The sequence below is a fragment of the Brachycentrus maculatus genome, unplaced genomic scaffold, assembly GCF_059751285.1.
Source record: "Brachycentrus maculatus isolate JH-2025_06_01 unplaced genomic scaffold, ASM5975128v1 h1tg000039l, whole genome shotgun sequence".
Lineage (NCBI taxonomy): Eukaryota > Metazoa > Arthropoda > Insecta > Trichoptera > Brachycentridae > Brachycentrus > Brachycentrus maculatus.
In genome coordinates, this window is record NW_028280793.1 from 5,960,655 (window position 1) to 5,976,165 (window position 15,511).

A 15,511-nucleotide genomic window follows, 5' to 3' on the forward strand; every position below is an offset into this window, starting at 1 on the left:
CCATAAATACGCCTAAAAGATCCGAGAGAATGCAGTGAACAGCAGTTCTCAGTTAGACCGCGTACTCCACGCACTCCAACCGGTTATAATAGTGGCGTTTGCCGGCCCAGAAATGTCGGCTTTAGAATTTTCAAGTTTAAATTTAACGTTGTTAGTGGGCGTTTTAATTTACTTGCTATATAAATACGTCACTAGATATAACAATTACTGGAAAGACCAAGGTGTAGTGTGTAAAGAACCCGTGGCATTTTTTGGCAATTATGCAAACTTTATGTTAATGCGCGAGAATATAGGATCGATTTTCACCGGTATTTACAAAGAGTTTCCGGACGAAAAAGTTGTCGGGTGTTTCAAATCTTGGAGACCGGAACTTCTACTGAGAGATCCGGATGTTATTAAGCATGTGATGGTGAAAGATTTTAATATATTCCCCGAAAGACAAATCGACGCGAGTGATACTGTTGAAAAATTGAACGCGAATTTGTTTTCTGCGCACGGAGATAAATGGAAGGCGATGAGGCAAAAATTCACTCCTGCATTCACCTCGGGAAAGCTAAAAAATATGTTCCATTTGATTGTGGAAAAGGGCGAGGAGTTCCAGTCGTTCTTGCAAGACATCATCAAGGATCAGAATGAGCACGAAGTAAAAGAGCTTATGGCCAGGTTCACAACGGATGTCATAGGGTCAGTTGCTTTTGGAGTGAAGTTGAATTCGATGGCTGACTCGAATGCTCCATTCAGAAAAGTTGGACAGAAAATCTTCGAATCATCCCCCGCAAAGACGTTCAAAGTTTTCTTCCGATTGTTTTCCCCGGCACTCTTTAATCTTACCAGATTGAGAGTATTCGATCAGAAATATGAGGATTTCTTTATTTCAACAGTCAAAGAAATTATGGATGAAAGAATTAAAAGTAAAGTTAAACGACACGATTTTATCGATTTATTGTTGGAATTGAAAGAAAAAGGCTATCTCAAGAACGATGCAAAGGATGGACAAGAGATTGAATTTACCGATACATTTATGACAGCGCAGGCGTTCATATTTTTTGCAGCCGGGTTCGAAACATCTTCGACGCTTATGTCATTTACTTTATACGAACTAGCTAAGAATCAAGATATTCAAAAAAAGGTTTTGGCTGAAATAGACGAAGTGTTGCAAAAACATAACGGCAAGTTATCCTATGATGCTATATCTGAAATGCACTATTTGGAATGCGTGATAAGTGAAGCGATGAGGATGTATCCAGCTTTGGGGGTGCTGACAAGGGCTTGCGTTAAGAAGTACAAATTCCCTGACACAAACGCTACGTTGGACAAACATTTCACGGTCATCATTCCAGTACTTGCATTGCATTACGATCCTAAATATTATCCTGATCCTCATAAGTTTGTACCGGAGAGATTTACCCCAGAAGCGAAACAAGCTCGACACCCCATGGTTTATTTGCCATTTGGAGAAGGGCCACGAAATTGTATCGGTAAGTTTGAGTTTTACTTAGTAAATATTACAATTTTCAATAACCTTTGGAAATGATACGGAATGCATCAAAACACATGACGAAATCAATTTTAAGAAACAGTTGTATTTACCAAGTACAAGTTAAATTAAAAATTGATAGATTTTACCAAAATTAATTGATGGAAATAAATAAAATATTATTTTTAAAACATCTACTATCTATGAGCTTATGAGAAAATCGAAATTAACATTTTATCAAAAGTACTAACTTATGTTTGCATTTCCTAAAAACAATTAATAATCGTAAAACTCAGAACAAAGGTACCCGATCAAACATTATTATTAATAAAATGGAACTGATTTGGTTTTCAAAATATTGTCTTTTTTTTCAATTACTATTAAATTTTATCCATTTACACATATGTTGTTGTTTTTTTATTTTTTTAAATTGATTTAAATGCACTATTTCTGAATATTATTGCTCGCATGTGTAGTCAGTCATTTTTAAATAACGTCAAAGTAATTTCAATGAAATGTTTTAAAAGGATTACATATTATTTGGATGATTAAGTGATTTTAAGCTTAACTGTTATTTTTGAGACACCTGTATACTTTTGTGAATGCATTCCATTAACAATATTACATATATCACTGTGAAAGTTGAAGTAATACTTGGTAAGTATAAATACATCACTTTCGCCCATTAACTCGCCGATTATATCGCAGGGTCAATCGAATACCATTAACCGTTAATTCTCACGAAAGCTCATTATGAATAATTCACGATGAATGTGTTCAATATGCGTTAGTTAAAATCTCAGATAAAATAGTTTAATATGCACCTTTAAAGTGAACTGGTCCATCAGCATACATTGTGACGTGACCGCAACCTCTAGAGAACATTGACTTGACATTGGACGATCTCAGAACGACAAGGGTCCAGGTAGATTTATACAAATATGAATCCTCGTTTTTCTGAAGTCGTGAGTGCCGCATAATGCTTTCGAACCTTCATAATAAGAAATACATTCTATTTTTTGACATTTCTATACCGAGAAATTTCTATTTCATTTTTATGACCGAGTTGATAGAATGAAGTTATGGAAGGTGTTATCTGAGTATGGAGTAAGCAGTAAACTCATCCAGGGCATTGCATCCTTGTACGAGGATAGCACTGCATGCATTAGGGTAAATGGCTCTTTTTCATCCTGGTTTGACATCTCTAAAGGTGTAAAACAGGGATGTGTAATGTCGCCTTGGCTGTTTAATCTATACATGGATAACTGCATGAAAAAGCTGAAAGGTTTGAATATTGGAGCAAGAATGAATAATTTGACCGTTTGTTGCCTTTTATATGCTGACGACGCTGTTCTTCTTGCCGATAGCAAAGAAGACCTGCAAACGTTGGTGACAAAAGTGTATAATGTGTGCAAGGAAAGTGATTTATTGATGAATGGTAGCAAATCCAAAATCATGGTTTTTGAAAGAGATGAATGTAGATCTGAGTGTGAAATATTGGTAAATGGGGAGATTTTGGAACAGGTAGATGATTTCATATATTTGGGTAGTATGTTTTCTAGGGATGGAAAGATTGATAAAGACATAGAAAGGAGAGTGAATGCTGGGAACAGAGTAAATGGTGCACTAAAATCAGTTTTAGCAAATAAAAATCTATCAGCGGAAGCTAAACTGGCAGTACACAATGGAGTTCTGGTTCCAACCCTTATGTATGGAAGCGAAGCATGGAGTTGGCAAAAGAAGGATGAAAGCAGACTGAATGCAGTCGAAATGCGATCCCTCAGACGAATGTGTGGCAAAACGATGTTTGATAGATGTTCGAATGATGAAATAAGGAAAGAATGTAAGGCTGAGATAAGCATTATCGATAAAATTAAGAAAGGTGTGTTGAGATGGTTTGGACATGTGGAGCGTATGAGCGAAGAAAGAACGGTTAAACAAATTTATGGAGCGAATGTAGTAGGAAAAAGAAGCAGAGGACGACCGAGGAAAACTTGGCACAATCAGGTATGTCAAATACTTGAAAGCGGCCGGGTCAGGAGTCGTAATAATCGTCGGGTATGTATGAGGAGATGCATGAATGTAGAAGAGGCAAAGAATGTTTGCAAAGACAGAGTGATGTGGCGTTCGATTCTCTCTGCCTACCCCTGCGGGGAAGCGGCGTGATGGTTAGTTAGTTTTTTTTATATATATATATATATATATATATATATATATATATATATATATATATATATATATATATATATATATATATATATATATATATATATATATATATATATATATATATATATATATATATATATATATATATATATATATATATATATATATATATATATATATATATGTATATATATATATATACATATATATATATATATATATATATATATATATATATATATATATATATATATATATATATATATATATATATTTATATATTTATATATATATATATATATATGTATATATATATAAATAAATATATATACATATGATCCAATTTCGAAACATTGTTAAAGAATCATTAGAATTTTCACTAAAAACGTGTATTGATGAGATAAAGAAGCTTTTTTATTGAGCAGAAACACTTATATTTATATGTGAGGTCCGAAACCTGGATTAGAATCACATACATGAAAAACGCCAGAAAATATCCTTTTCATTTTATTATTTTTGCTTATAATTTTACCAGATAATTTATTATGAAATGAAACTAACAAGGGTACAGGTGTCAAACTCAAAAGGCACCAATTGCCGCATAAGGTATGTATTTTGGGTACGCCGGCGGGCCGCATCAAAAAACTCAAAAATGTCATTTTCTTTTTTATCTAACTGTAACTTAATAATTTATTGTCAAAGACAGTCATATGAGGTACAATAGATCCAACTTGATGATTTTGTAAAATAATATTTTATACTCCGATACAAAAAAAATATTTCAATGAAGAATCAAACAAATGAAAAATATGACCACGGGGATCCGCGGACCGACAAAAAAATACTCGTGAGCCACGAATTTGACATGCCTGAACCAAGGCATTAGATATTGTTGTGGAATAGCTACATATTTCGAATTATGTACATCGACCTAATTGCCGATCTAAGCTATTATCTCAACGTTAAGTCCTCAAATCTGCATTCCATTATTGAAACATGAGTAATAACTATCATGTTGTTATAAATATATGTTATAATATATTTACCAGATAATTATTTTAAGGCAAGATTTACATTTTGACCGTAACTTTATTTTTACATGCATATATGTTTATTGTATTGAATAACATGTTTCGAACCCTTATCCGCACCCCAATGGTGCATAGGGCACTGCATCATATAAACGCAGTGTTATCTTGATCGTAAACACACGAAGGAAAGGTGATTAGCCCTCCACTTTAGGTACCAGTCCAGGGTAATATTGAATAAATATAAGTGAAAAAATCACTTTTATTTATTAGACCCCCCTCTGGGAATCGAACCCGGGACCTCCAGAACGGTAGCCGAGCGTGCTGACCATTACACTACGGAGGCGGACAAAATAAAAATATTGGAAAATGTTAAATCTGTCCAAATAATTATTATCTACAAATGTTGCATATTACCTTTACAACAATAAATAGTTAAAAAAAAAATTGTATGCCATAATTCCGTCATTTACATCCATAGGTTTGAAATAAAAAAATATTTTATTTTATTTGTTCGGGAATTGTACAGCTTTATATTTAAAAAATAAAATAATAAAAAATAGTTACATCAAAAATAATAAACAGTACATTACATTAACAAAAATAGTTACATTAATAAAAATGAAGCCAATTAAACAATTGCACATTGAAGTTATAATAACTATTAAAACAAATTATTATATAAAAGTGTTTCGATTACTTCAAATACCATATAAGTATTCTTTCATTCCATATAACTTTCAAAATTTGAGTAATCAATCATAAGTAGAATGGAATGGTGAATATTAAACCGTGTAAAAAATGATCACTTAAACTACCTAATAACAAGACGATAGACTTTTAATTTCTAAGATATCCACAGCCCCTTTTAAATAACTTCTTCACTTTATTGAGATACCAATAAAAACATTAATTTATTTAATTGTTTCAGGCCTAAGATTTGGGAAAATGCAGAGTATGGTTGGTTTGGTGTCACTTCTCACAAAGTTCAGCGTTGAACCATCCCCTAAGACTGAAGAAAAAATTACGTTTAACCCCATGAGTTTCGTGACATCACCTCTACATGGAGTTTGGCTGAAAATAAAACCTAGAATTGCTCGATGATACGTACATAAAAACCCGAGTCATTTTTTAGTACGATATTTTTTAATGAAATTATTTTACTTTTATTGAAGCAGATAGTATATTGTAAATATATTTTTATTCCAACACTATTGTTATATAATTAGATACAAAGTGTCAAACAGAAATACGTTGTGTTTTACCTAGAGCTTTCGCTTAAGAAGGTATCTTCAGAATGGTATTTAGTACAAACATATTGTTGCTTAAATACTACTTATACGATAAATATGAGAGTGTAGGTAAGAGTTTTTTTTACATTCAATCGTTTACAAGTGATAGGTTAAACGGTCTAAATATGTAATTGCAAATAGTTTTTTGATACAGGTATAAGTTAAGTTAATGATAAATTTGTCGCCTGTTTTCAAAATCCGCCAGATCCATGTAAGTCGATTTTACAAAAAAATGTAAAATTCTCCGGGTAACATTTATGTTTCAAAGAATTGTCTATCTTTAGATAAAATATCATGAAATAGAGAATTTTCCTTTATTTTGGATTTTTTTTTAATATAAAAAAACACGAGTCAAGAACTGGTAATGACGTCATGTTAATTTTTGACCTTTCTCTGATTGGCCGATATGGGTCAGAAGGCACGTTTTATGAATATATCGTAAAAGTAGTTTTTAGCTGGCTTTCCAAGTACTTATATAAATATTTTAAACAATAAAACCCACAATTGGCATTTTAAAATCTTATAAAATAGGATCTGGCGGATTTTGAAAGTAGTCGACAAAAATTATCTCTGTTTTTTTCTTAGGGTAACATAAATAAAAGTGTTTTTTTTTACAAAATTATATATTTATGTATATGTAAGAGTTTTGAAAGTGAGACATTGATAGGTGAACAAACACAGTTATATAAAATACGATGTTTTGTTATTTGACACAATATATCTACATACATTATTAGATGTTGATATTATTCTTTAAACTTTATTAATAAAAATGTTTTAAGATAAAATGAATGAAAAACGAAAAACCTTTTTGTTTTATTTATTCAAATAACCACAAAGACTGCTCTTGAAAATGACTTAAGGTAACGCAAAACAATGTTTAAATGGATGTATAATATTTTTAAATAATTAAGTGTGTTTCGTATCATTTCTTATTTTGAAGGCGTTTTTTAAAACTTTTTTAAATAATGTTTTTTAGAAGTGATTATTAGATTTAAATATTTTATTTTTAATGTTATCTAAAATAAATCAGCACATAATGGGCTTAATAATAAAAAATATATAAAATAAAGTATGTATTTATCACGTCTTTCTTTATTGCGTTAGCAATATACTAAAACCAAAGAATCTAGTATTATGAGCAACACGTCTTTAATAGTATATTAATAAAACATTCGCTGTTTATTTTTCTAATACACGGAGTATGCCACTAACATTCCTGAATTATATTAAATATTCCGCATTTTACTAAAATTATTATTTGATATGGAAGTAATAAAATATTATCATGCTTAAAAAAATATTCAGTGTGCGAGACTGAATGATAAAACTGCGTATTGTAGCTTAAGATAAAAACTATTTATATATTTAAAGTCTATTTATTTTATTGTTGAAAGAAATGTATATTTAAGTAACAATTCGAGAGAGTATCTTTATGTAACTTACTGATAATAATAAACATAAAATGTTTTTAAGTATAGTAGTATTTAAAAAAAAAACTTCATTGTGTGAAGGAAATCTCTTCATAAAAATATTAAACAAAATTTCTTTGCGATATAAACTCTTATTCAGATATTGAATGTATTTCGCAGATACTTTGTGGCAAATTTTATGAACTTAACAGAAGTTTTATTTTTAACTTTGTTTTAACCACTTTTTATTGGCACTTCTCATTCATTTATTTGCAATATATGAATAAGAATAAGATAATTTTTATATTATTTCACATCTCATCAAAGATGAAGAAGAATATGGAAGTCTGGGCATTTACGGGGCTGACGACCGTCAGTGGCTGGTTTAAGTGATCACTTTACACACGTGTAACATTCACCAATTCTACCCAATATTGACAACCACACTACTCAAATTCTTGGAAGTTCTGTATATATGAACCAATTAAGAAACCTTGTTCTTGAATCACTAGAACTTCACTAGAGACATCTATTGGTGAGATGTAAAGAAGCTTTTTATTAAGCAAAAACTCTTATATTAGACGGTCGTCAGCCCCGTAAATGCCCAGACTTCCATATTCTTCTTCATCTTTGACGAGATGTCAAAAAATAATATGAAAATAACTCCTGTAATTGGAGATAATCCAGATTTTGTGAACAAGTATTTGGACTAACTCAAAATATTGTAAGATAATTTTTAATGTACTTCTTATTAATATATGTGCATTATTTAGAGTGTGTCAAAATCCGTGTTTACATATATGGTTTTGGAGTGATTTTATAATGACATCTCAACATAGATGAAGAAGAATATAGAAGTCAAGGTATTTACAGGGATTAACCCTGTCATTGGCTGGGTTGATCACTAAATGCACGTGTAAAATTCACCATTCTACCCACAATTGATAACTCGTGTGTACATATAATATAAGTTCTCAGAACCATCTATAATTGAGTTGAATAAGTTTTTATTTAGCACTCTTATTTTTGTATGTATCCATTACTTAGAGATACCTTAACACTTAATTATTTTTTTTACAATGATTAAAGAAAACACTTGTTTTATACCACTTGAGTTTTATTAAAGACTACATGTTTCAGAAGTTAAACTTCCATCATTCAGGTCTGTATAATAACTTAACTTTAAAAACATAAATGTTTAAGTTCTGAAACATGTTGTCTTTAATAAAACTCAAGTGGTATAAAAAAAAGTGTTTTCTTTAATCATTGTAACATGTCTTACCACAAATTTAATGCCGAAACAATAAATATATTTATTTTTGAATGAAGTTTATAAATTCAGCATTTTGAGTGGGTCGAATCATACGTACATTGGTAAATGTTTCACGTACCCTACGTAGCCTAAGACAGGTCGTAAGCCCTAAAAAAAAATATATAAATAATGTACACTTATCGAACTATTCTGAACAGTACTCGGCATAGAATAATTTGATTTTCCATAATACCTGTTTTACTACCGGGTATTTAGAATTAAAATGTTGAATTAGATGGCGATGCTAGCTGTAATTTTATTAGCTCAGAGCGCAGCCATTAACTTATCTGCCTTGACCCGCTAATTTCCTTCAATTATGCCGAGTCATGATGATATCGCAGTAAAACAGGATTTCTGTGAATGCGTGGAATGATGACTGGAATTACTTTATGTGCGATGTGTTATGACTGTAATAATGTACTCTGTAATAACAAGAATTATAGTATTAAACAACATTTTTTCATAACAGTTGCAATAGAACAGGTTTTAATAATTTTCATGTAAATAGTGTTGCGTTTTTTCAGGAAACGAATCATCACGTCTTAAATTTGTGAAGAACAAAAGTTTTTGCATTTTAATACTAGGTAAATACATTTTTGTTAGAATTCAATTACTTTTATTCTTTACAAATTAAATACGTGATTTATTTACCCAAATAAATCACGTCTTCACAAATTTGAGACGTGATTTTTTTTATTCATTTAATTTACTTTGTTATAATTTTCTTTCTTTATTAAAAAAAATGTAAAACGAACTCCCTCTCTAAACACAAGTATCTACTTTATAAGAGAGGTAGAAAATTATTTTTTCAATATTTTGTATATTTAAATATGTATTTTGTAAAAAAAAATATATCAAAAACAAAAAAAAGTAAATAAATCACGTCTTAAATTTGTGAAGAACAAAAGTAATTGCATTTTAATACTTGGTATATATATTTTTGTAAGAAGTCCTAGATTGATATTAAAAGAATTTTAAAATATCGAGTGGTAAGGACAGGGTTCGGAATAATCGGCGGTTATGTATGAGGAGATGCATAAATGTGGAAGAGGCAAAGATTGTTTGCAAAGACAGATTGGTGTGTCTTTTCTCTCTGCATACACAAGAAGCAGCGTGATGATTAGTTTGTGTAAGAATATTTTAAAAATAAGGTTTTATATTTAAATTATGATGATATAAAATTGTTTATTAACCTTCACGTTATTTAATTTTATATGCGTATAGTTTAAAATTACATCAATAATATCAGCAGTAAAAAATATGTTAACTTTTACGTCAGATTCAAATTGAATTTAAATTACATACAAAATATATGAATTTATAAATGATGTAACATTTTAAAATAAATAACTATTCTATGATAAAATAATAATAATAAAAAAAATCTAAAATGATTTTATTTTATAAAGATAAATAAATATATAATACTATAAAATTGATCCTTATTTTCAAATGAATTATGGTCTTTAAAAGATAATATATACATTTAACAAATTTGTAATTAAAAAAAAATATATTTTAGAAGTATTATGAATGCAAAACTTTTGAAAAATGCTAAATCAGATAAGAAATCTCTAAAATAAAAAAAGAAAGCATAAAATATAAAAAAATGTACATACATGGTTATATTGTAAAATAAACACACTTGTTTTTTATCACTTGAGTTATATTTATTTAATTATAGCGACTAGTTTCAGAAGCTATGCCTCCATTTTCAGGTTTAAATATAAACAGTTTTTATTTAGGTCCGAAGATGGAAGCATAGCTTCCGAAACAAGTGGCTATAATTAAATAAATATAACTCAACATTTTGAGTGTATCCAAATACTTGTTCACAATATCTGGATTATCTCCAATTACAGGAGTTATTTTCATATTATTTTTTGACATCTCATCAAAGATGAAGAAGAATATGGAAGTCTGGGCATTTACGGGGCTGACGACCGTCTAATATAAGAGTTTCTGCTTAGTAAAAAGCTTCTTTACATCTCACCAATAGATGTCTCTAGTGAAGTTCTAGTGATTCAAGAACAAGGTTTCTAAATTGGTTCATATATATAGAACTTCCAAGAATTTGAGTAGTGTGGTTGTCAATAATGGGTAGAATTGGTAAATGTTACACGTTTGTAAAGTGATCACTTAAACCAGCCTATGACGGTCGTCAGCTCCGTAAATGCCCAGACTTCCATATTCTTCTTCATCTTTGATGAGATGTCAAAAAATATTATGAAAATATAACTCAAATGGTAAAAACAAGTGTTTTTCTTTTACAATTTCATCATGCCTTACCACAATGTGAATGCCGAAACAATATATAAAATATAAACATTGTTTATGTATCTATTGTATATTCATATTTTACTTGTAATCTCAAGACTCTATTTCAGGATTCGAACCTAGTTCTATTGTGGTGAGACTGTTATAATAACCTATTTCTATTGTTTTGTAACTGTTATAATAAGCGTTAAAGGAATAGCACGTTCCAACCAGAAAACATTGGAAATTCATTGGACCCTTAGAAAGAATGGTTCAGCATTGTATTGACCCAATAGAATGGTCGGTTGATTGGACTCAAGTACACGTTATTGTTCTCAAACTGTTATCAGAGTACGCGATGCCAACATATTGTGAGGAAACCCATACAACGGGAACAAAAGGCTTTTATTTTATTGTTAGTGTTTTGTTCATTAAAACTGCTGCCATCTATCGGGTGTTGATTGGAATGTTAATGTTTCTTGAAATGAAAATAAATATTTATCGAAAAATTAATTTACGAAAAAAAAATTGTTTCAGGTAAAATTGGTAATTAATAGATGCAGAGGAAAACCGAAGAAAACTTAGCGTTATCAAGTATTTCAAATACTCGATCATGCCAACTCAGGTTGTAAATAAAATAACTGGTCAAAATATAAGCTACATAAAGAAATGAAAAACACTTTTCCGGCGCGTCTCACATATGTGAATATTACCCAGGATTTGGAAAAGAATCTCTGCTTAATAAAAGCATTTCTAATTCCAACGTAGATCTCTGTTGTGAACTCACATATACTGTATCAAAAGATTGATCAATATATCTAGGAGTTCCAAAAATTTGACTAGTTTGATTGTCAATCATGGGTAGAATTGGTGAATGTTACAGTGTGTACATGAATCTCTTAACCAGTCTACGATATGTCGTAAGCCCTGTAAATACCCAGACTTTGATATTGTTCTTCATCTGCGTTGAGATGCTAAATTAAAAAAAAACTCAAGTGGAGATAATCCAGATTTGTGAACGAGTATTTGGACGCACTGAAAATGTTGTAAATCACTAGATATTTTATTTAATATTTTTTACTACACCAATTAATGATTTTACTCAGTTACTAGGAATATTACATACCAACTCACAATTATTTCCAGGTGTTTTTTTTAATACAAAAGTTCAAATAAAGTTATTTTACAACGCATTACTTTTGTCGCTGTGTAATAATGACCGATACTTTTATTACAGTTTTAATACTTAACGATTCTTTTGTTCCTATTTTAAGGTCTCTCTCGGCTTATCCGCCATTACGTAAGCATTAAAGATTAGACATCTAAAACAATAAAGCACAGCTTACTTTTCTCACATAAATAATTTATTCGGTCGAGCCTAACACTTGGTGTAATAAGGTAAGTCATTGGGATTCCTGTCATCGCGAAACGGCGGGTATCCTCGTAAAAATAATGTCCGTCATAAAATTCTTGATTAGGTGAATACATCTCCCAGCGCCCAGAATTCATATTAGTGGAATTTGTCAAATTACGGGTAAATCGTATTTTTTTGGCGAAATCACGCGTGGAATTTTAGTAGCGTTAATAAACGAGCAAATATTTACGAAATGAAATTAGGCTGGCATATAATACATAAATGTTATGTCCATTTTACGTAATGTATTTCATGTATAGTTTTTAGTTTAATAGTATGTATTCGTTGAGGTATTATATAATTGTTATTATTTAATTTATCTTTTAGCGTTATTTTAGTACTAGCTTTATGCCTGTTGAAAGAGGTATTGTATACATCATGAATATTGTATTTGCACGCAGTTCTCAGAATGTGCATATGTGCAATGCGCTACTTGTTCTCATATGGTTTAATTAACTAATATCCATGAAATACTCACACTATATTTGTATGTATTACATATACAGTATTGACTATAAATATATGTCAAGTGAGCTACCGTGCATATTTTAGTTTGCGTGTAATTCTCTACTATTGTGATATGAAAATCTCTTGGGACGATGAAATGAGTGAGACAGACAACGCTTGTGATGGTTAATCATGAGTTAAAACAGTGGCGATAATAAAAATCCATGCATTGCCAGTGCATGCGTAAAAGCGCAATGGTGACAAGTTACTTTAAACATGCGTTACATGTGATGCGTAAGTAACGCCTCATGGAATTGATTAAAGTAATGCATAACAATGTAAGCGCTACTAAAATGGACAGTTCATGCACATATCAATGCAACGCGTTTATAAATTAACATTTCAATAAACGCGTTTATCTCGGGTATTTCTAAAGTGAAAGGTTAATTTTAACATGGATGGAAAGGAAAATATTATAATAACCGTCAATTTAACTGTAAGAGGAGATTTATCTACAGGAAATGGTGTGTGTTTGATTGATTGTGTTGCTGAAATTAATTCGCATATGAACTGTTTTCGAAGGAGTTTCTAAGACAATCCAAAATGATTAATTGGATACAATTTTAAAATTTGTCATAAGATATTTTAGATAGATAAATTGGCATTGACCTATTTTATACACATATATGCTACTATTTTTTTTATGTGAAATGTACTGCCGACAATTTTAGTGACTGGCCGCATCTTATTGTATTTCTCATTCGTTACTCGTGACAAAAAAAAACATTACTTTACAAAAAAGATTTTTAATAACCGATTCTGTGTGATAATGAAATCTTATAAGTTTTGTACATTGATGATTTTAAGTGTCGAAATCCATCATACTGTAAAAGCAAAAAAAAATAATTATATACGTATATTGATTTTCAAACAGTCTTTCCTAAATTTATAAAAAAATTGCTTTAATTTTACGATTTAAGTTAAATTCTTTGCTTCTTTATAAGTTTTATTTGATTTTGAAAATTGATTTAAAGAAAGTCATTAAATTGGTTTAAAGAAATTAAACTTCCTTTGCTCGTCTGACATGGCAAATAACACTTATATAGTAATATAAAATGAAAAGTTTTGATTTTAATCATTATTTATATTTATTTCATGCTGTCAAACTATAAAAGTATATCTAATTTTGGAAACTGGTGATTTAATACCATTTTTTGTCTTAAAATAATATTTTATGTACATATTTATTTTATTTTAAGATGAGTATAAGAACAATGATAGTCATTCGAAAATAAAAACGGTTAGAAACAATACAAAAGGTAAAATTTCTTACGTGTTCTAAATTAAGTGATCATGCTCAAATTTAACACGTGTTTTAAGTCTGCAAGTTCGGCAATGTTTCTCGTAGAAAATGATATGAGATCAAGAATGTTTGTAAGCTATCTTAAATGTTTCCTTAACTTTCAGGCTCTAGTAGGTAAACGGCGATAAGTGTAAGAAAGGCTTTAACTTACAAATGAAAAGTGTCTCAAGTTTACGCATGTCGACTCATTAAGCTCACGAGCACTTTGTTCTCGGGGCGTGTTATAAAAGCTATTTGCCACCTACAACGCACACCTAGAGCTTTATGAAATCTAAGCCTTGCACGAATACAAAATCTCTAATTGTCGTCAAAGTCTTGGCTTACTCTATATCGCCGCAGTTGTTGAAGTGTGTGAATTAATTGTGAGATTCGGATCGCATCGAGACACGCACAGCCTTAAACTTTTCTAAGATTACATCTGCTCCTTAGAGGATATGTTTTGTATAGGATTACTATTTTATTCAGCGCCAGCGCGGAATGACGATTTTATATGACAAAAGTTACGACTGTACTTGGTACGTATTTTGTGGACTCGTAAAATACGTATCATTCGCGGCGTTTTTCAGGCATAACATATTTTGCGAGGTGCGCAAGAGCCGCTTAAAAATACCGGCGCAAAATGAAAGTTTCTCCATTACCTCGATGCATTAATATTTCAGGAGATTGTTAATTACTTGGCGCCTTAAATGGTTCACTTGAGAATGATAAAATGTTTAAGATCCTTCACGCTTTGTGAATATTAAAGTGACAGTTCTGCGGGATAGAGGATTAAATTTGTTTGCTTCTTAAAGGTTTAAGTGCGTACTTTAAAACTTTTAGACGTGTATTGTTTTATATTCATATTTATACGTTTTATGGATAATCTTTCTTTATTCTATCATATTTTTGAGAACGAACCACTAAAGCTCTCGTGGCTAGAAAATTAGTCGAGTCGAGTTTATTTTTGAACCCACTGTAAAGCCTTTGCCGTCACAGTATCTACCGTAGAAATAAGTCTTGCCTTAGGAGACTATGAGTAATCAATAATCCAGACGGTTCACATTGGCTGAACTGCTTGTTAAATAAATAACTGGAATCGATATCCGGTCGAGCGAAACGAAGAGCTTAATAATGAAACATTTCCATGACTTGTGAATCCAGAACTTTTGTGTAAGACTTGTCCTATCTATTATAGTTAATTCATCTCATAAATAATCTGGCTTAGAGAATTACAAAATACAAAACTCATAATGATTTCATACTTTTTGACGCTTTTTTCTTTAAATAGTTCTCTTTTTGACTCTTATCCGGTCCTGACGGTGCATTTCATAAGCGTCAAATGCAAAATGAAAAAGAAAAAAC

At 30.5% G+C, this 15,511-nt stretch overlaps 1 protein-coding gene across 1 annotated transcript; it reads left to right on the forward strand.

The window, feature by feature from the left end:
- Positions 1-33: 33 nt before the first annotated feature.
- Positions 34-6,772, forward strand: LOC148312563 (cytochrome P450 6B5-like). The gene is made up of 2 exons (XM_088277241.1): positions 34-1,478; positions 5,606-6,772. Exons 1-2 carry the CDS (start codon positions 113-115, stop codon positions 5,776-5,778), a joined length of 1,539 nt encoding a protein of 512 aa, XP_088133367.1. The 5' UTR covers positions 34-112; the 3' UTR covers positions 5,779-6,772.
- The last annotated feature ends 8,739 nt before the right edge of the window (positions 6,773-15,511 follow it).